Genomic DNA, 22,255 nt, shown 5'->3' on the forward strand with positions numbered 1-22,255 from the left:
CAGTCAGACAATGGTTTTAAAGGTCAGCCTATCACACACCTAGATGTCTTTCTGCTTTGCCTAGTGATAACAAGCTGTTCATGCAGTGACCTCATCTGGTTGGACCTCAACAACCAACCATATTTTTTTTGTAAACAACTTAAGATTGGCCCTCTTGACTTCCCCTCACTGCCATCTTGGACTGGCTCATGTGCCCTACACTGTATAACAAATCATCCAATGTAATGAAGCCCTTATTCTGACCAACTTTTCCTAGAGTTGAAGATCCTAGAGTGGGAAGCAAGTGAAAGACAATTTATTTTAGAATGTTTGTCTTATGAATGTCCTGAGACAACAGTCATTCTGAGTGTGACAGCATGATTAGATTTTGTTAGAAAGAGTAAACGGATTTTTACACCACACATATTTTTATATTAAATTATTAAAGAACATCAATTTAAGAACTATATTTCATTTTACTAGATGCTATTTGAAATTTTAGCAGTGTCAAATCTATGCCTTGACAAAGACAAAAGAGAAAATGTGAAAAAATAACAGTTATGCCTTTGATTTTATTAATGGTCTAGGGGAAAATGGTTTTTTAAAAATAGGTTTGCAAGCTGTGTTAGCAAGAAATGTCTATTAAGGAGTGTCAAGTTTCTTCAAGTTAACAAGCATTGTACTACTATGAAAAGAAAACATATCCAATGAGTATTATCATGTATGTATAATCCACTGGATTTGTCATGACTATATGTTTGTAAAAGGGAAAAGTTCTTGGGGTATTCACAGGTCTCTGGCACTGCTTGCTGGATCAGCTTCCTACAACAGAAAAAAACATGTACACAAATCTGTCACGTACACTTATGACATTCACACATCAATAAATATTGCTTTTAAATATGGAAACTCATTTCTTGTTATGACCTGGGTTTGGGAAGAAAATATTGGCAAGCAATTTTTCTAAGTGAGAAATTTTTATGTGATTATTATATAGTTCTTGAACACAAAACAGGGCATAACCAACATAAAATATCAATAAATTATGACTTAATTCTTAATTAAAATTTCATATGAATCTTTAATAAATGATCATCTTAACTTCCACTATTTTGGTGACAGAAAACATTCTTCAATTCTTACCTAAACTTGTGTTTTAACAGACTGTCTATTATTTGCAACATATTTAAAGGGTTTGAGTTTTAAATGAGATCCCATGTGTAAGTGAAACCATTTGAAAATTAAGCAGGAAGTTAATATGAAAAGTAGATAGTCACAAATTTGTAACTTTAAAGTTTGTAAACACTTTTTTGTAGATTTCAGATGCCATTCCTACTATTGCTAAGGATTTTCAGATTTTCTACAATCATAAATTTGCAAAAAGCCTAGACAAACTGACTGTGTTTCATCTCAATGCATAGATATGAGCTCTGCAAGGCATACTGGGGGAAAAAGTCAGCTTTCATGGAAGAACTCGGACAGTTGTATGTGACAGGAGGCAGAAAGGAGAGTGTTTTAGAGAAAGACTGTAGAATTTTCTGTAGCTCCAAAGTGCATTCCTGTGCATTGTTACATCGAACGTGCAAGAGCAAAGTGTGTTAGAACACTTCACACCCACTCAATTGTCATATCTGCTCACCATCTCACCTCATTGTGTCTGGAGCCAAACCCAGACCCTCCCTGACCAACTGTGTCCATCTTCCCTCTGGCTTTGCCGCCTGTCCCTGATGGTGCAGGGTTCGGGCCCCTCGAGTCTTTGAGTCCCTTACTACAATTCTAGTTTTCTCATGTCTGTGTGTCTCTAGTTAAACTGCTGAGTTCAGTGAAGAAGGAAGTAAACTTGCAGAACTGGACATGTGTGTTTGATCTGCATCTTGGCTCCAATGATGCCTGCCCCTGAGTGTCTTCCTGGTAGCTAACTCCAACCATCCTTTCCACTGCAGCTGCAGCAGGCAATAGTCAGGACAATTGGAAGAACTGGACAGACACTTCATTTGCTGACTCGAGATCTACAAGCCTCTCATCATACAAACCTTCCCTCCCTAATCTTTCCAATATAAATGGAAGGGGAGCTACAGGAGTCAAATTCAAAATATAAACCAGTCTTTGTTTTCTGCTGTCTCCTGCTCTTAGCCCTGTTAACTATTATTTTCAACACTTTTCCTTTTATATTTTATATTTATTTCTGCATAATCACATTTCTCTAGTCTTAAAAGAGTTAATCTCGTTCTTTACTCCTATATACACATATGTGTGCATGATTATATATATATATATATATATATATGTACATATATATATATAGTAAAGTGTGTGACATGTTAACTCCTATTTCAAAGAGTCACTATGAAATAATCAGCTAAAATATACATAGTACTAAAAGTCTGACATACCATAAGGATCCACTATCATTCTTTTATTAGAGAAGCAAGAAAACTAGAAAAGAAAATTATTTCTATCACCTATCTATCAATCCATTATTTATCTTCCTTCCATCTATCTTTCTTACTCTTCTGTTCTAGTCAGCATCAAGCCTCCTGAATTATAACTCTGAAATTTGTGTTGTATTCACTGCTTAATCCTACTACTTTACTTTTCTAAAACTCCAGTAATCATTCGTTTAGATTTCTCCACAAGTCTCCTATCCCTTACTCTGACTCCATTATTACTTATTTGTAGGGCATTATCCTCACCTACTTGCAAACTGTGGACCATGTCCTTCTGGCCACTGGTACCTTACATCAAGATTTATTGGAGTGAGTGAGGCCCCTCTCTTGATACATTTGCTGATTGTGACTGCTTGCATTCTGCAATGGTGGTACCTAGTATTTGTAAGAGACCATCTAACTAGAACACTTGAAATGCTCGCTCACAATCTTTCTCTCTATATAGGACAGCCATTTGCTTAGTGCTATCTTAAACACTAATACAAGCCTTTCTCTAATACTTAAAGCAAGTCACAATTTGTAATGGTGGTTGGGAAAAGATAACTGCACGAAGATAATTTCCATGGTACTCCCTGCTCACTTCTGTATTCCTCTTCCAGTCCACCACCAGTTACTGCTGACCCAGAAAGAGCCACAATGATTATATTTTAATTCTTCAAACAGTTTTCTCACAGGACTCCAGGAACCAGCCTTTGCTCTTGGTTCTCTCTAGGATAACTTTATCTGTTTTCTCTGCCTGAGTAATTACTACTCATTACTGAAACCTTAGTAAAATCATGTCCTGCCCCTCACTGTGTTAAGTTAGCTGGGTTTTGTCTTTGTGTTTAACTTCAGTCACACTTACTATTAGAGTCATTTGTAACTGATTTATGTGAGTTACATGCAGTCAGATTAACCACTGTAACCTCAATCTATTACAAAACTTACCTCATGTTAGGTACATTGGATATCAGATAAGTGAAAATGAGTGAATAATTATAGTATTAATGCAAAAAACCAAAACAAACAAACAAAAAACCCTCAGCTATCTGAAAGTATGTGGTCCTGCTGTCTTCTACATATCTGCCAGGTCACAGATCTGGCAGATCTGAAGGACAGGAAGCTCTTGGACTGAACCACATCTGGGAAACAGATGCATTTGCTTTTTCTTGTGTATGTCACAGATGCCTGGCTCTGGGGTGAACTGCTTTTACTCCATAGGACCTTTTTAAGTAAAAAAAAAAAAAAAAAAAAAACAAAAAAACAAAAGTAGCAAAATTTAAAAACAGTAATGAGATCATAAAGATTATAGCAGACCACAAATCCAATAGCACAACTAAGAGTATGCTCCTACCTTCAACTACTTGCCTAAGATTATTACCATGATCAATATATTCTGAGCTGATAGTCTGAAGTCCTCAGCACAGCAAAGAGCCTGGGAAGGGTGTGGGTTAGTGTTCTTCATACAAGAATCATTAAGCAGAAGGATTCATGGTACACTCAAGACAGCAGCAATTGGTTCTTTCCTTGAAGGCCAATTGCTATGTTGCTGTGTACCTTTCCCTGTCTCCAGAGGACACCCTTTGTGTTTTGCCTTTAACAAAGGTGTGGCCTTAAGATAACCACCCCCCCACCACTGGAAATTCCCTAAGGTTTTACAAAGGAAACTGTTGCCTTCAACACTCTTGCATAAAATGTAAATGTGCAACAATCAACCACATTAACAACTGATTTTTTTTGATCTATAGTATCATTAAAAGAAAAAATCCTTTGGCTCAATACCTATTCTTTATGATGGATTTTTATGTGCTTTCTTAGAGAAAAGTTATAAAACTTGGGTCTTTCAGTTTCTGCCAGAGGTATACAGTGTTCCCTTCTTTTTTGTGCAAGTCACAGAGGAACCATAACTCTATGTATTTCCACATCCGATGTAAAATTCATGTCTCACTTGTGACTTATGCAAGGAAAATAGGAAGCTCCATTAGACAGACCTACAATTTGTCTGTGAATAGCGATTTGCGGCTGGGGAGTACTTTCCTTTGAAATCATTAAATCTTTATAGCTAAGTCTTCCCTCTGTCTTGACAGATTCTACACATTACTTCATCATGTGTATAAAATGATCTTTAAGTAATGCCTTAATGACTTCAGTGAAGGCTAAAGTTCATCCAACATGTGCCTTACATTTTCAGAGCTACATTTCGAGACATTTCATCCTGTCACTTTGATGATGCTAACACAAAACCGTGTCAGAATTTCAATGTGGCTTCACATAATCTTCTGTTATTGATAGATATTTCTGAGCCAGATGAATGACAATATAATGCAAACTTTAAACACCCTTTATCTTTTTTTAAGTTCCTGTGCTTATTGCACATGTGAATCCAATGTGTAGATAAAGAAATATAATTTAAACACATCTTCAATAAGATAGAAATAACTGTACTTTGCATTTCTGTCAAAATTTATATTTCTACCCATTCTTCTAGTAACTTTCTGAGTAACAATTCCATTTTCAGATTTTTGTGCTGGGAAATATGTGTTGGATAACATTACAATATTAAATCAATGAAAATATAAGAGCATCCTGAGATACATTTTTTTTTAATGCTAAGCCCTGGTCCCACCAAAAAATGAAGGTAGATTATAAACAAAGTACTTGAAAATAACAGAAGTTCTTTGGTTTGCTCTTAGCTGTTATGAAGAGCATAAATGATACAGGAGTTTCCAAAGGCCTATAAAATATTCTCAGCGCCAAGAAACTCAAGGTCTCCATTTCATTTAACAGTAGCTTATGTTTAGAAAACCAAATCAATGTTCAGCCACCCCACCAATGCTATTTATTATTTTCCTATTCTGAAATTTCTAATAATTCTAAAGCAAGCTTTTTTTTTGATTGGTAATCTTTAGCATGAAACATAGAAATGGAAAGAAATAAAAAGCATTAAATATTTTCACCTTATGAAGCCATCAGGGGAAACAGGCACTTCCCATGAACCTGTGCCGATTTCTTGTGTAAACCATGCACTGTCCACATACGAATGCATACAAAGTACCAACCGCTTATTATCCACACGAGTGTTCATGTCCATGAATATCCATGCCAAAACTGGTTTTGTTTTCCTGCAGGAAAACTTGTTTTTATCCTTCCAGTTTGCATCACATCTCTTGTGGACAAACTCCCTCTTCCTTTCTGATCCAGCAGTCTTCTGGTCCAAGCTAACTTCCCATCTTATCTGCATTTGAGTCTTGCATTTCATTACTTATTTCAAACACTGTTCTGACACACACCAAGGACCTTGTAAAGCTTTGCCACTGGATCCAGTATCTAGATGAGAATGTTTGCCCCCTCCATCACACACTTGGCTCTAGCCCCTTTCAATACAGAAGCGCTGTTGACTCTATGTACATCGCCTTTCTGTCCTTACCGTCAGAGTATTCTTGTCCCTCTTACTTGCAAAACTGTTCCTCCTGTGTAACACAGCCTGTAATTCTGGATCACTTCCTAATGTTCCCTACAAATCTCTAGTCAAGTTTATCACTTATTCTCCCCATTTTTGAAATATCACCTTCCCTAGTAAATTAAATAATTACATTCAAAGAAATTAGGATTTTATTACCTCTTAATAAAATAGCTTGAGATGACTCCGGCAGTGTCTATAAACTACTAAAAATTAAGAAATTCAGCATTTAGGAAAGACAACATTAGCAACTTTAATTTTGTAGCAACTTTAATTTTGTTTTTAACAGCTTGGGGTTGTATGCGTTGTGTCTATGATCAGGGACAACTAATCTTACTGATTGTGCTGTAGCCTAAAACTAAGGAAGAAATGACACAAAGTATTGAAATTGAAGTGAAAAATAAGTGCTCGCTGAGTAACTCTGACTTTTCCTCTGGGGAAAATAAAAAATACGGATTTAAAAGTTATGAGGTGAAATATATGAAAATATTGTCCTTTTGAGTATTTGTATATGGTTGAATTAATTAGCATAGAATGAAAAACTTGATTTAAAATGTTCAAATTCCTTTGTCCTCTACTGTTAAATTGAAGCCAGTAATTGAATAATGGCAAAATATAATTTTTCTTCAGGTATTTTATGTATTTCTTCCAAAGGCTTGTTGAAACAACCGGAGATATCACTTAAGCAAAGGTTGTGAAAACGGTAGAGAGAAGTATAGGCATTAAAATATGACATCTAGTAAAATTTATATTTGGAAATATAAAGAGTAAAACCAGGAAATGGTGTCTTATACAAATATGTATTTAACATTTTACATATATGTATTTATGTGGGAAGGGAGCACTTGTACCCTGACATACATGTAGAGGTCTGAGGAAAACATGCGGAAGTCATCTCTTCTCTTCCACCTTGTCTGTCTCATGGATTGAACCCAGGTCATCAAGCCTTGGTGGAGAGCAATCTCAGCAGCCTAATAGTTCATGTTTTAAGATACGTATGAATATAGAAAGTGGCTCTGGTACCCAACAGTATGAAAGGTAATGGAGATACTGAGACAGTGGCCTTTCCTCATCCTTCTTCCCATCCCCCAGGACAGGGGACCAAGAACCAGAAATATGTGGCTTAATAGTACTATGTTATAGCATGCTCAAGATTTGATTGCTGGTGCCACTGCCCACCTAACCCCCACACACATATGTAAGGTAATGAACAATGTTAGCATTCCCACTAGAGAAGATATTTTTGTTTAAAATAGCTTACTGGAAGTCCTGTGCACTCATCATTTATTATCCAGAGAAGAATTTATGGGAGATTCACTTAGAATGCAAGGGAGGAGTCATCATCTAGCTGGCCATAAAAACAGGAACTGGGCCCAAGAAGGAATTGGGGCACAGAGGTGTGTTCCTGGGTCAGAGGATAGGGAAGGAGGACATGAGAAAGAAATACATAGGGGCCATCCTGAAAAATGTAGTATGTGTAGATAGCAGTGAGTAAGGGGGTGGACCAGAGCTGAACCTGGAACAGATGCCAGTGCAGGAGAACTCACAGAAGCAAAGGCCACTGAGTATCATTAAAGGCAACATTTCAGCCATTGTGGGCCACTGAGTATCATTAGTGATGATGTGATTTCCACCCCTATATCATACATCAACAGTACTGTAGTTCAAGTGGGTGACAACCAAATGTCAAAGTGCAGATTCTTTTCTTTTTTTTTTTTTCTTATTTTACATATCGATCCCAGTTCCCTTTCCCTCCCATCCTCCCAAGCCCCTGTCCCCAACCCTTCCTCCCATCCCATCCCACCCCCTCTCCACAGGGAGGGTGATGCCTTCCAGGAGGGGTCATCTAAATCTGTCAAGTCATTTGGAGTATGGTCTATGCCCTCCTTCCTGTCTGTAGGCTAAGGGAGTGTCCCTCCATGGGGAATGTGCTCCCAAAGTCCTTTTGTGCACCAGGGATACATCCTGGTAAAGTGCAGTTTCAAAATTGCCATCCAAACGCTGCAAAAAATATTGACCTAAACTTGAGTTTTGAAATCACTTTCTGAACAAGAAAATGTTCAGAGCTCAGAAGAAAAACATAGTCTTGTTAGCTTTTCTAAGATCCCATGCTAGACACCATCATATGATAAGAGTGAGGCACAGGGTAGAATTTCTGAGAAACAAATTCGATCTTGATAGTTTCATACATGAGCACAACATCCACACCATCCCTCACTTCCAAATTTCTGCTCTCTTCCTTAAGTGTTATTGCTATATTATACAGATGCATATATATATATATATATATATATATATATATTATGCACACGTCCACTGAGTATATTTAGAAACAAATTCTCATATAATGTATTTTGATCATGTTATTTCCACTTCCCCAACCCCTCTCAGCACCCTGGACATCCCTTACCCACCTGATCACCCCCTCTTTTCTCTTTCTTTCTCTCCAAATTAAAAAGTGTAACAAACCAAAAAAAATGCAATGAGACAATGTATAGCCAAAGAAGAAAAAACAGAGTCTTCTTTTTATTGGCTTCTGGGCATGGGGCTTGCACTAGGATTTGGATGGAAACTGAGATTATCTTTTGCCAGTGGGTATTTATACAGCTTCTTGGTCAGGGATATGACTTTGTGTCCACTTGTCCTTCTTAATGGTGGGGTTTTTGTCTGGATTGAACCTGTGCAGATTTTTTTTTGTAAATAAATAAATCTCACACAGTCCTGACAAGAATGCAGGGTATGTCACCCATAGGTGTAGGAACTGCTACTGTGTGATGGGAAATCAGCCTGCCAGTACTTACTAAAATGAAAGATGGGCGTGCCCTTTGACCCATCAATCCAGCTTCTCTGGCTGTCTCCTGTACACCACGGAAGCATCGGGACATCAGAGCCTCCGTGTGACACAAAATGGGAGAGAAGCAGACATACCGTGGAAGTGTGCTGTCCTCAAACCTGAGTTATGGGGACAGTTGGCCAATACCTCCCTATAAAGGGGTTTCATGCAGCTAAGAAAGAGAAAAGGCAAGCTAATAATTACTCAATAAAAGCCTTTCGATTAAATAGAAAACATAAAAGCTTTAAATAAAAGAAAAGCAACTGCATGGCTCATATGGGGAGCCAGGTGTAGCTTCTTGCAAACTGCTGCCATTTGCTACAGGTGAGGGCAGAAAAGTTTTTCCATTTAATCCTCAACACTTTTGTTTGATCCCTGCTGCAAAACTGTCAGCAAATTCACCAAGGTACATTTGTCACTTAAAAATGCATCGTTTCCATTTAGACAATAATAGTGTAGGCTTTCTAAGGCTCTGCTGAAATCTGAAACAGAAGGACTTGATTCCCCGATGATATAACTGCCACGTGCAAAGCAACTCGTAGCCACTGGCACGGGGCCCTAATTGTGATTACGTTTTATTGTGCTCAGCCTATTAAGTGCTTAAATTACCAGATAACTGAATCTATGTTTCTAAGAGCAGAGAGTATGTTAACAGTGCCTCTGTTTCCATTGCAGCCCTGTTCCGACAATCACTTGGATGAAGGTTAATGGTTACATTCCCAGTAAGTCCAGACTGAGGAAATCCCAGGCTGTGCTGGAGATCCCCAACCTGCAGCTGGACGATGCCGGAATGTATGAATGCACAGCTGAGAACTCCCGTGGAAGAAACTCCTTTCGTGGACAGCTACAAATATACAGTAAGTCAGGAGAGCACACAGCTTTTCTCCCAAGGGTGAGCTAGAAAATGCAAATGAAACTGAACATTGTTCCCTGGCACTGATAATCCCAGTAGAAACTTGAAACCAGAATCTTTTGTATGGGAAATATCATGTAACATGAGCTTACATATAAAAATAGTTGAAAGAAAAATAAACAAGGAATTGTCAGCCTCTGTGTAGATGATCAAGAGTTTACACCAATAACAATTAGACCTTTACCTGCAACTAACAACTATCATCAGATAAGTTAAATTTTTATTTTATAAACTATATTTAAATTATTTTAGACTTTGGCTTAACTCAAGGCTAAAAATTTTATGTCCATGTAACAAATCCTTCCCAGCTGCTGATTTGAGTAAATATCTGCTTGTTTATAAATTTTCTATTTCAGCATCTGCTTGCAGGTACCTTCTGAGTTGCAAAGACTAAAATATTTGCTATCAAGTAGTCTTAAGAAGTTTACTGAGCTCTGGCCTGAACTGTCCATATGACAGATAGCTCCTGCAAGCTGAGCTGTTTGTTTGACAAAATGCCAGTCAGCCAGCCAAGAAACATAGGAAGAGGGATGATGGGACTCACATGGTTTGCACGCTCACATTTGCTCCTCAGGGCCATGCACGTTGACTTCTCGCATGTGCCTACACTGGTAGGTCAATGATGATGTGCGTATGTCCCATTTAAGACGACAAATAGAAGGGGACACAGGAAACCAGAGCACAGAGAACAGAGGCCTGGAATATGCACATGGCTCAGTCAGCATAACTCTATCTCAAGACTGTCTCTCTTGTAAACATAAATAACCTGTGCAGAGATTCTGAAGGAATAGTGTTGATAAGGAAATTCAACCTTACTTTCTATGAATTCATTAACTCCTTCAGAAATTCATCTCATCAGCAGAACGTGCCACAAGCGTTCATTCGTTCATGTCTATCAATTGCCTCTTACTCTTCCACATGCTAGCAATTAGGCACTGGATTAGAACAAAAGTGAACTTCAAACTAGGGCTGAAAATGTGATGATCTCTGGATTGTATCTATGGCTTAGGGTTGAATAGTATTTAATGTATCTGTAACCAGGGTGCTCAGGGTAGAGGTATGTTGTATTTCAAACAGCCAAGGAAGGACACAGGTGCATTGTGGGTGCTGATAATCCTTTAGATCTCCTGACTGTCTTGGAGCCTCTGGCAGCATCTCCATAAATTTGAATATGTTCTAATATCTACAGTTTAATTCTCCACATTTTGAAAGTCATCTTTTTAAGGTTATTTTTATATTTCTTTCTAGAACTAAGCATGCTATTCAAGAAGCAGTGGATACATTTTATTATAAATCTTACTATAATGACTCTGCTTCTATGTGACTATGCCTCTGCAGGCTTCAGGGTGAGGCAAGTGAATGGGAAGACTAAAGAATGAATGACTCTTGACAGACAGTTACTGGGAGCTTATGGTCCAGGTTGCACATTGTCAGGGCTGCACACAGTAACCACACCGGTGCATAGCAGTGAGGATATTACACCTACTGAGACGTCAAAGCATGACTACACGTTGAGTTAAAAGCATGTGCTGGGCTCAGGTGGAAGTAAGTGTGTGTACAATGCAGGATGCTGGGAAGGGCCCGTGAGACAGAAAACTGGAAAAGGCTTCCAGAAAGGGAAGGCCTGGATGTTACAAGAAAGAACATTCTCTTACAAATGGAAGAAGAAGCTAAGGTGAGCTGAGAACACCATCTTAAGGAGGGAAGGGCTCCATCTGAGCCATCTGAGCCGCAACTTGTACAAATCTTCCTCTTCCCATCATCTCCCCAGCTAGCACTGCACTTACACAGCACGTGTCCTGCAAGAGATGTTACAAGCAATTGTGAGAACTTAGCAGTAGCGTCTGAGCATACAGCTTTGCTTAAAAAAAAAAGTTAAGGAATGTGTGGTGTTACACTTAACCTCCCCATCACCAAAACAATAAAGTGAATTTTAAAAATTACAAACAAACAAAGAACAGAATCTTATCTGGAATTGGTGATTGGGGTTCACCTTCTACCACCATTCTTGACATTACTGGGGGATGGTTCCATGTGCATATTAAAGATCTTGCAGTTATTCTGAGTCTTCAAACTTGTATTTGACTATGTTTTAATTCTAAAGGGTGGTTTACTACTGGGAATACACACAGATTTACGATAGGAAATTACGTAAGTTTATAAATTCCTGGATTCTGTAACCATCTATGATGCTACAACCCTGTTTCTATGCAGAATCATTTTCTTGTTGTGAATCTCCTGTTTTGAAAATGGTGTCACATATGTGCTCATACTTGATCAAAATAAAATTGAAGCTATCTGTGGGTGATGCTTAAGGCAGAGAATCACTCAGTATTTATTATGTTCAATCATCATAGCCTCCAAATGAAATAGGAATTACCATCTACAGCTTACAAATGAGGTTCATTAAAGTGGAGGAACTCATTTCCAATTGTGGATTACAGTAAGGGAGCACAGACTGGAGCCTGAACTATATTCACCCCCAACTGTATCACCCAGCGCTGCACATTTTGTCTTGGCAGCTCACAGCTGAGAGCCAGAGTACTAAAATTGATCTGTGTCAGTAAAATATATGGAGTCCTCAATACTGAAGGTACAGGAACAGGGAAGCAGCCAATAACACTTAGCATACGTCCGGAGACACTTAGAGTTCCCAGTGACAAGAAGTAATAAGCTATGACTTTCTTTATGCACATCTGCTTTGTGCTTTACAAAACAGAACCCGGAGATGGTTCTGAAACCCAAATGTATCACATAAGTAGCTGCCAGGATAAAGTGCATCTGGTGAGGTTCTAAGGTTTCTCACTTCAAAAGACCATATGTCTCCTCGGTTTCTTAAGTTCTGAAAGACATGATTCAACAAAAGCCAGACTGAAGTTATGAAATTTATCTCAAATGCACTCAAACCTGGGATTTTTTTCTGTTTAAATTGCATGTCTGCATGTATATGTATGTGGTATGTGTTCATATGTATGTGTGTATATGTGTATTTGTGTATATGTGTGTAGTGTATATATTTATAGTGTGTATGTATATGTATGTGTGGTGTGTATATATGTAGATGCATGCATGTGTGAGCACATGTGTGTATATGTACATGTGTATATGTGTGTAGTGTACATATTTGTGCAATACGTGGTGTCTTTTTGTGTGTATGTGTCTGCATGCATGCATGCATGTGTAAGTGTGTTTATGTGTGTGGGTTTGTGTATGTCTGTGTGTGTGTTTTTGTGTGTGTTGTGTATGTGTATGTACTATGTGTTCGTGTGTGTGTGTGTGTGTGTGTGTGTGTGTGTGTGTGTGTGTGTATCATATAGTACATGTGAAGAGCAAAGGACAATTTGCAGAAGTAAGTTCCTTATGTCTACCATGTGGCTCACATGAACTCAGGTGGTAAGGTGTGGGGGAAAATGTCTTTAAGCTATCTCACTGGCTAAGATTTTCAATTTCTAGATAAGTGAACAATCCCCACCATGCAGACCTAGGTGTATTTTGTGCTGAACTTGTGTTGCCATTCAGAAGTTAGAGAAAACCCATCCCCTGAGCAACTGTAATCTGCTGGAGGGAAAAAAATTACATAAAGGGAACCTTGTGTCTCTATGTCAAATTACCTGATTTTTTACTGTGCTGTAATGAAATACTTTTGGGCTATGATCTAGCGTGTGTTTCTAAAAATATATTATCAGTTCCATTTCACTGCATCCTTTATCATTTGGCTCACATAATTAATGCACACATAGCACACATAGTGAAATACTTCATAATGCTGAAGCAACATAAAAAGCCCAAGAACTGAGACGACCGGGTGTTATGTGTAACTGCACTCCACATGTGTTGTCACAGGTGATAAGTACAAACACGCCTGATACTTTGATGAGTTAGATTTACTTATGAAATACAGAGGTTGTCTTCATGATTCATGACTCATTTCTTTTGTGTTTATGTCTGTGTGCATGCATGTGTGTAAACACACATAAGTGTATATTTATGTGACACTTAATAAAACCTTTATTTTGTCAGTGGACATGCACCTTGTATCTACTAACTACAAACAGCATCTGAGGACATAACAAGTCACACACAGGGGCAGATATTGTAATACAGATATTGCTGTCTATTGCTGAACATACCAGGAAGTGTAGGAAAACACTCTCCTGTTTGTGTTCTAAACAAAACACAGGAACACAGAATAATTTCCTCTAAAGAAATTTATTTGCAAGTAGGCCAATGGAGAATAAACAATATAATTTTTATTTTGTATGTTCTGCAGAAGTCCCACAACACTTATTGATAAAGGAATTGTTACATGTTATTATTTTGAAACTTTGTTCACTAATTATGTTAAATGTGAATAAATTCTGAAAAAAATATGCTATGTAAAATTCAAACTAAAAAATTAGTTTTCCAAAATCATTCACATGTACATATGCACACATGTACATACTTGTGCACGTATGTACACATACACACATACACATCTGAGCAACTTTTAACAGGACCTAGTGTGTGCTGCTGCTCACAAGAGTCATTGTGTGCAGTCACCAGTCCCCACCATGGAAACTCTGGAGGGAAACAATCTACTCGCTTTAAATAACGCGTGCATGCATGCGTTTGTGTGTGTGCATGTGGGTGTGCGTGCATGCATGTGTGTGTGTTTTAAGATATAATTTACATTTAAAGAAATATCTTCAATAACCCTAAAATTCACACTGACCTAATTATTTATCATTCAGGAAACAGTTCAGTGTGCAAAGACATGCTCCCCTGTGTAATGAAGTGCTCCCCTGTGTTTACTGGAATGCTACACATAAGTAAGGACTAAACCTCAAGAAATCTCTGTGAAGGTTAAATGTGGTAAATGTTGAAGTGAAGAGTTCACTTTTCTTCTCTACTTAATGTTCACAGCGTACCCACACTGGGTTCAAAAACTGAATGATACCCAGCTAGACAGTGGGAGCCCTCTGCAGTGGGAATGCAAGGCCACGGGAAAGCCCAAGCCCACATACCGCTGGCTGAAGAATGGTGCGCCCTTCCTGCCACAGGTATTGTGGGGGACTCAAAACTTCTGCCTAGTAATTTAAGTACTCAGGTGTCTTCGCGTGACTATCAGGTAGAAAGGGTTCATTTCTCTTACAGGTCCCTGTAACAGTTCATCATCACAAGCAGTGAGGGCAGGATTCATGCAGGGCAGTATCCTGGAGGCAGAAGCTGATGCAGAGGCCATGGAGGATGCTGTTTACTGGCTTGCTCATCGGGGCATGCTCAGCCTGCTTTCTAATAGAACCCAGGACCACCAGCCCAGGGCTGGCATCAACCACAATGGACTGGGCCCTCCCCAATCATTTAGTAATTAAAAAAAATTACCTACATGCTTACCTACAGCTAAGAAGATGACTCTATCTGTGTCATATTAACATAAAACTATCCAGTATACATGATATATAGCACAAAAAGGTCCTCTTTTCCTTTTTATATGTGTGTGTATATACCTATGTAATATATAAAGCCCATATTTTAGTTATCTGGTCATTGTTGGAATAGTACAAAATACAAAAGTTGTTTAAAGCCTATGAATTCATAGAAAAGCATTATTGATCATTATAGACTTGCTGCCATTTCTAGTTGACCTTTAGATCATTTAGCTAGTGATTCCCATTTCACACGTGATGAAACTTATCTAGAATTCAGGATTAGTTATGTTTAGTTTTTCATATGAGAAAAAAAACTAGAAAGAATTGTGGTGCCTTGTGTCCTGGGGAGGGGTATTTCTGTGATGTACAAACTTAACAAATATTTTCAGTAAATCTATTGCATACTTTTAAAACCATTTTCTCTATGCCAGATTTACATTGATTACTTCTTAATTGCACTATAAGGAAGTGAATTTTGATGCCTTTCTTCCTTGGCTATGACTTTCCTTGGCTATGATCAGAGGAGGAATAATTCAATATTTACAACCAAAAACCAAGGATCTATACAGGCAGTTTTAACTGAGTGCAAAATCTTGTCAAGCAGGTGTGATGTTACCACGTTGACACATGCACTGTATACCTCTTCCTTTTCTAAATCAGACTTTCCCCCTTAATTTTATCCAGATCTGATATTGTCTTCTTCTGTAGCCAGCATAACCTAAAGAAAATGAGGCCACACACACATACAGACACACACACACACACACACTCATACACACACAAAGATACAAATACAAAGGCATGAAAGCAAACTTAGGTTCCACTTCATAAGCTCTTCCTCACTAACCTTAAGGATTCCTCCCAGGAGAAGCAATCATGGTTGGATTTCTTATTCCCAACATCCAGGTCACACAAAATCTCTCTGCCAGGTAGCCTCTTTGCTGAGTGAATAGGTTTATTTTGAAAATGGTATAAAATTCCTTGGCATCTCTAAGGATTAAAAGTGGAATCATGAAGATGTTAAAACCTTAGAATGTGCAAATTGTTTAAAAAAAAGGTACATCTATTTTTAGTACTTTAAAAGTAAAATTTGTTTTGAGATGTTCTCTTTTGTTTTAGTTGTACTCTTTGACCTTGACTTTCCTGGATTTATACATGTGAGTTCTATCTTTTTAAAAACTTACACATAATACCACATAATTAGTTTGTATTTTCCAACTGATAATTCTGTATATAACCTAACTATAGGATAATTGTTATTTTGTTATTGTTAATCTATATTAGTTTGTTCACAAGTAAAAGAAAAAATCAAATATCTGGCTAGATGGACACAAGGACCATTGCTATGGTTGTTCTTTACCTATATTTTATTCCAAACACTTTATCCTCTCCAGACTGGGCCTAGTTTTGACTTCTGCTTTGGAATGCCTGTCAACTCATTCTCTGTTGAGTCTTCTCTTGGATTCAACTAGTCTACAAAACAAAGGTAGCTCAGAAAAGAAACAAAAATACTGAGCAAGAAATCATGATTTCCAAAAGGCATAATACTATAGAAAATGATTAACTTACATTTTTTTAACTGTATTAATTGGAGAACTCCTTTGGATGGTTTCTAAGATTTTTATGTGTATGGCTGGCTTGAGCTGTGTTTTAGATCTCATTTCCTTTTATTCCATTACAGAGCAGAGTGGACACAGTTAATGGAGTTTTGGCGATCCATAGTGTGAATCAATCAGATGCTGGAATGTATCAGTGTTTGGCTGAGAATAAATATGGAGCTATTTATGCGAGTGCTGAGCTGAAGATTCTAGGTATGCAGTTTCTCAGCAAATAAACAGGGAAGAAGTTTGGGTTCTTCTCTTACCCATCCTTCCTATTGTAAAGTTTTATGACGTGAATCTAAAACCTGTTTTATGACTTGAAATGAAGCACTGTATCTCATTGATATTCCTGTAAACTCTTGAAGACAGCTTTCCTTCTGCAGTTTCTCCAACCATGTTTATGTGCATGAGTTTAGTCTTCACCTTCAATGTCTTTGCTATGAAATAATATCATGTAGAAGCATACGTTAATTTTCATCGGAGAAAGCCTTGAGGGCCTATAAGAGGCTACTCTTGTTTCTTTTCTCTTGCTATGTTAAAGCACCCTAACCAAAGCAGCTTAAGAGAGGAAAGGGTCTGTGTTACACTTCCAGGTTTATAACTGAAATTACTCCACATTGAACACACACACACACACACACACACACACACACACACACACACACACACACACGCACACACACAGAGCTAATAGATACATGATTCCATCACAATTCCATTATTTTAACAAATCAAATATTAATGTATTTTCTTGTTAACACATGTTTCAACATCTCAGAATTGAAAGGCTGCTTAGGGCATAGCTTACTTCAGAGTTTTCCCAGAAACATTCTCAAACCCTTTTATTCAATAGTTATACTTTCGAAAGTATCTGTTATGAATCAGGTCCCCAGATGGCAACCAAAACTGTTACCTGTAATCTTCCTATAACTTCCTTCACTTGTCTTCAATATTTTGAGACACCCAGATTGCAATGTATATTATACTTAGCACTTCTATGTCATGCATTATATGGCTTTAACAAGAGCATAAATTATTGCTGAGAATTATGCAAAGGTTCAGTTTGCATAAACAATGGCTCTCTCAGATGCTATACACCCACTTATTTCAGAGTCAAAGTAGTCTTGATATGAATGTGGTAAGTCATAATTACACTTAGATAAGTAACTGAGACAATAGAAATACAATTTTGAGTTCAAATTCATACAGCTTCATTTCTTCAAAAGCCATTTCTTTGACAACTGTCATCACCTCTGTATAATTCTAAAGTAAAGTAAGGGGGCGCCATTAAATAAGTTGGGAGTGGAAGACACCATTGTCTTCCCTAGAACTTAAGTCAGTCTTGGCACAGAGACCCAGATTGACTCTCAATGTCCAAGTGACTCCTCACGGTTGACCTGGGTGATCATAAATAAAGCCTGTCATTTATCAAGATACTATTTATTTGTAGACTCCACATGGAAAGGTCATAATGGACAGATAACCACAACATATTTATAAATCAGTAACAAATTAATTGTGTGCTAATGTCATATAATTTTTAATGAGATTTTGAGAGACATGTGTGCCAGAGAAGAGTTAAACACAGGATTGAATACCTTTAATTCCCAGCCTTGTTTCTGATGGCACACCCTTGTTTTTGCCATAGCCTCACCACCGTCTTTTGAGCTGAATCAAGTAAAGAAAACAATCATTGTTACCAAGGACCGGGAAGTTCTCATAGAGTGTCAACCGCAGGGTGCTCCCAAGCCGGCCATCTCCTGGAAGAAGGGAGACAAGGCAGTGAGAAGCAGCAAAAGGTGAGAATGTGATTTTGCATTTCAACCTCTTAACATCAAAATTAATTTCTTTTATGAACATATGAAATGGTGGGCTTCCCTCAGATTCCTTCTTACACGAGCATCATCCTATCATCCCGTCTGCTTTCTTCTCTCCTACAAACCTCTCCTATTCTCTACCCTTCTCTTGCTGGTTCTCTGCTCCCCCAACAGTACCCCCCTATGCACTCATTAACATAAGATATTTTGAAAGTTGCAAATGACACGCATGAAATATATATGAGTCCTGTGGAGATTATGTGATGTTTCATATGCTAATTGAAAGGAGATAATTTTTTTCTCTATGTGATCCTAACAAGGCTTAGCTCCTTTTAACAATGTAGTGCAAGCTCTTTGCTGCCCAGTAAGAATTTCACTACATTTTAAATGAAACTAATTGTGTTTTTGCTTTTCATTTTGGCTTTGCATTATGATGGGCTACATATTGTCTGTGATCATTTTATGGTCTGTGCTTTTGTTTGATGTTGGTATTTAAATAATGTGAACATATTCTGGGTCTTCTGCATGGTCATTTTATGATCAAATTTGTGCCATGTGGTATTTGTACCAATGCTTGCTTTTCTATTTTTAATCATGTCAGTGAAAAATAAAATCGGATTATTTTGATGGCAAAAGGCACATTTGAAATGTGTAGAAGAATATTCGGCATATAAGCATTTATCTCTGGAAAGCAAAGAACAAACAAAAGACTATCACAGCAGTAAAGAAAAAAATAATAGATATAGACCAAAGATGAGAATGAACCCATTCTGTTATACTCTGTCTCCTATCTGGACCAAACTGTCAAGTCCCAAGCTTTGTTGGTCATTATCCATTGATATTTGAGGTACTGATTGGGATGTGATAAAGCATCTTCTACTATGGAAACCTAATGGTGTATATTATTGTATAAGAACTTTGAGTTTACCTGTAAAAGTAAGGAACAAGATCTGCGTGTTCATAGGTAAGTACCAATATACTTAAATAATTCAAGTCACCAATGGCAGTCTAGCTGAATACTCTTTTAAGTTACTTTGAAATACTTTTATTTTACAAAAATTCCTTTTTTTTCTTTTTAATTTAAATTGGAAACAAGTTTGTTTTACATGTCAATCCCAGTTCCCTCATCTTCCATCCTCCCATATCACCCTCACCATCTTTACCATGTGGAGTCTCAGTAAGTCTAAGATACACTGATTTAAATAGTCTCAAGTGAGATTTGTTGCATGATGGGATTCAGGTAGGGATTCAGGTCTCTGTTGCTTGCATAGGGTGATTACAAGGGAATGAGGAGGCAGAATGAGCTTCCGGGTTTCACAGAGAATTCTTCTGTTGGGTAAGGGAATGAATAACAAACTGCTATATCAGCGTTTTTCCTTTGACTGGATCAATTAAATCATGGCTCATTATGAAAATTTACCATTCGTAGACACAGAGAAGCTGCATATGTAATTCTTATTAAAGTGTGGAAATTATATTTTGCTGTGGAGTAAGAACAAATAGCTTGCATTGCTAGATTATCATTATCATGTGTTCTGAATGTTCTAAAGTTTGGAGACATTGTCCAAAGATATAAGGCATTCCATCGGAAATGTATTATTGTCTTTTATGTTTTGAGGGAGCTTGTGAGCCTTCTGCTATTTGCGGCAGTTCATGACACAAATGCTCATCAGCTGTTCAGAAATGCCACACTATGAGTTTAAAATTAGGTGGCATCTGTTTTTACTTTTTTATGAGAGTAGAGATATTAACAGAGTAACAGAGTTAGGAGTTGCGTGTTACGATAATATAAACAAAATGAACCTAGTGTTTCCAAGGAAGTGAAGCCACAGTATAAGGTTTTCTAGGTGCATCTGCCCCACGTCCCATGCACCCTGAGTACTCAGGTCATGAGATGGATGCTGACCTCAAGCCTAGGTACCTCGATATTTGCAAATTTCAGTTCTGCTCACTGAGATGCTGTTCAGGAAGGAAACCAAAAAGTGAACTATTTGTGTTTTACTTGTTAAAGGAAAAGCAAGATATATCCACATCTGTCTTACCCAAACTATATGCTTAAATCTACAAACTGGCTCTGCTTACATACATTCCCCTCTGAGATTGATAGATATAGCTGGACCAGCTCACGTCTGCAATCCAAGGTACTTGGGGAAGTGAGGCGGCAGGATCAAAAACTGAATGTTATCCTAGACTGGAGGGCAATTCAAGGCCAAACTTGGCAGTGCATTGAGGCCCTGATCAAAAATAATGAAACTTAAAAAGAAGAGTGAGATTATGAACTCAGTCATGCTCAGTGCACATAGCGTATGTGAGGCCCTATTTCTAATCCATAGAACAAAAACAAAATAGACATAGTAGCAAAATACCATTATCCTTCATGGACAATGAGTTAGCACACTGAGTAATCACTGTTTCTGTTAGTTTCCCCTTAATTTGGTCCTGAATGCAGAAGGGAATGGATTGTGTCAGAGCTCAGGAGTCTGTACAGTTGATGTCTGTGTCCCTGGGATCATCTATGTAGCATAATGATCGTCTGGTGAGAACAGTTACTCAGTTGATCTATCTCAGCATCATTTATAATGGCGATAGCTGTTTTAGCCAGGGGCACTCACAATTTCCAAAGCACTTTCCAGCCTGGGGTAACAGAACTATGTATAAGAAAAGGATGCGGTTTCCTTGCTCATACTTCAGTGAATGGTGTTCTGTAATAGACCTTCTTTTTTAGACTTATAGAACTGGGAGGTGGAGTGTGGCTCTGCAGTTAAGAGCACTTGGTGTTCTTATAGGGGACCTAGGATGTCCTCCCCTGCATACATAGAGTGTGTAACACCAGTTCTGTGCCCTCTTCTGGCTTTGCTGGTACCAGACAGGTAGGTAATGCACACACAGAATATTTATGAACACCAGTAAAACAAGTACTTCTTGAAAATAAATAGTAACCTTGTTGACTTGCGATAATTGAATGAAATGCTATATGGAAAGTAAGTTTGCTGGTTGGTCTATGGCAGGTTAGGATGCAATTCTTATTAAAAATGGGCGAGTTTTCATTTCCTCCTGTAGAGGAGAAGGAAAGGTAGAACAGACAGAGGTGGTAATAGCATCACTATTGAAATCTTGGGTTTTTAGTGGTAACAACTGTTTTTCTTGTGAGTAGTATGATAGATTTCCATACCTCTCCTCTTTCTCCAAAGTTTATGAGAAAAATACATTTGAAACACTTCATGTGTGTGTGTGTGTGTGTGTGTGTGTGTGTGTGTGTGTGTGTGTGAGAGAGAGAGAGAGAGAGAGTGTGTGTGTGTGTGTGTGGGTGGGTGTGTATAAATTAGTGGACAAATTGTGGGAGTCAGTGTTCTCTTTCTACCATGGGAGTCCTGGGGGTTGTACTCTGGTGATCAGATATGGCAGCACATGTCTTTACCCGCAGAGCTATGCCCCATTGGAAGCAAAGTTGATTTCCTCTTGGTCACCTCCTGTTTGACTCACTTTTACTTCATCTCAGCCTCCTGCAACCTATCCCTACGTTACCAGTCACTCTCCTTTACCAATTTTCCTGTCAGTGCCTTGGTAAACTTTCTGTACCAGAGGGATGAATATTTGCTTATATCAGTTCTATAGTCTATGTTAAATTCAATGACTATCTGTGGGACTTTACAAGGGGAAGTGCAAGGGTTGTGGAAATGCTTGAGTTTGTAAAGTACTTGCTGTTCAAATAAGAAGACCGAAATTTAATCCCCTGCCTCCCCACCAAAGCCTAGCTCGGGTGCATATCTGTGACCTCAGCATTGTAAGAGTTTGTCCACATAGACAAGCAGATT

At 38.0% G+C, this 22,255-nt stretch overlaps 1 protein-coding gene across 1 annotated transcript in view; it reads left to right on the forward strand.

Moving 5' to 3' along the window:
* The window catches only part of Cntn5 (contactin 5), a 635,441-nt gene that overhangs the window by 369,542 nt on the left and 243,644 nt on the right, over positions 1–22,255 (forward strand). Inside the window, exons 8-11 of the mRNA XM_051199086.1 lie at positions 9,374–9,555; positions 14,517–14,653; positions 16,704–16,833; positions 18,272–18,422. Of these exons, the coding sequence (XP_051055043.1) occupies positions 9,374–9,555; positions 14,517–14,653; positions 16,704–16,833; positions 18,272–18,422 (600 nt within the window). The remainder of the gene's footprint in view (positions 1–9,373; positions 9,556–14,516; positions 14,654–16,703; positions 16,834–18,271; positions 18,423–22,255) is intronic.

Source organism: Phodopus roborovskii, unplaced genomic scaffold (assembly GCF_943737965.1).
Source record: "Phodopus roborovskii unplaced genomic scaffold, PHOROB, whole genome shotgun sequence".
In the NCBI taxonomy this organism is placed as follows: domain Eukaryota; kingdom Metazoa; phylum Chordata; class Mammalia; order Rodentia; family Cricetidae; genus Phodopus; species Phodopus roborovskii.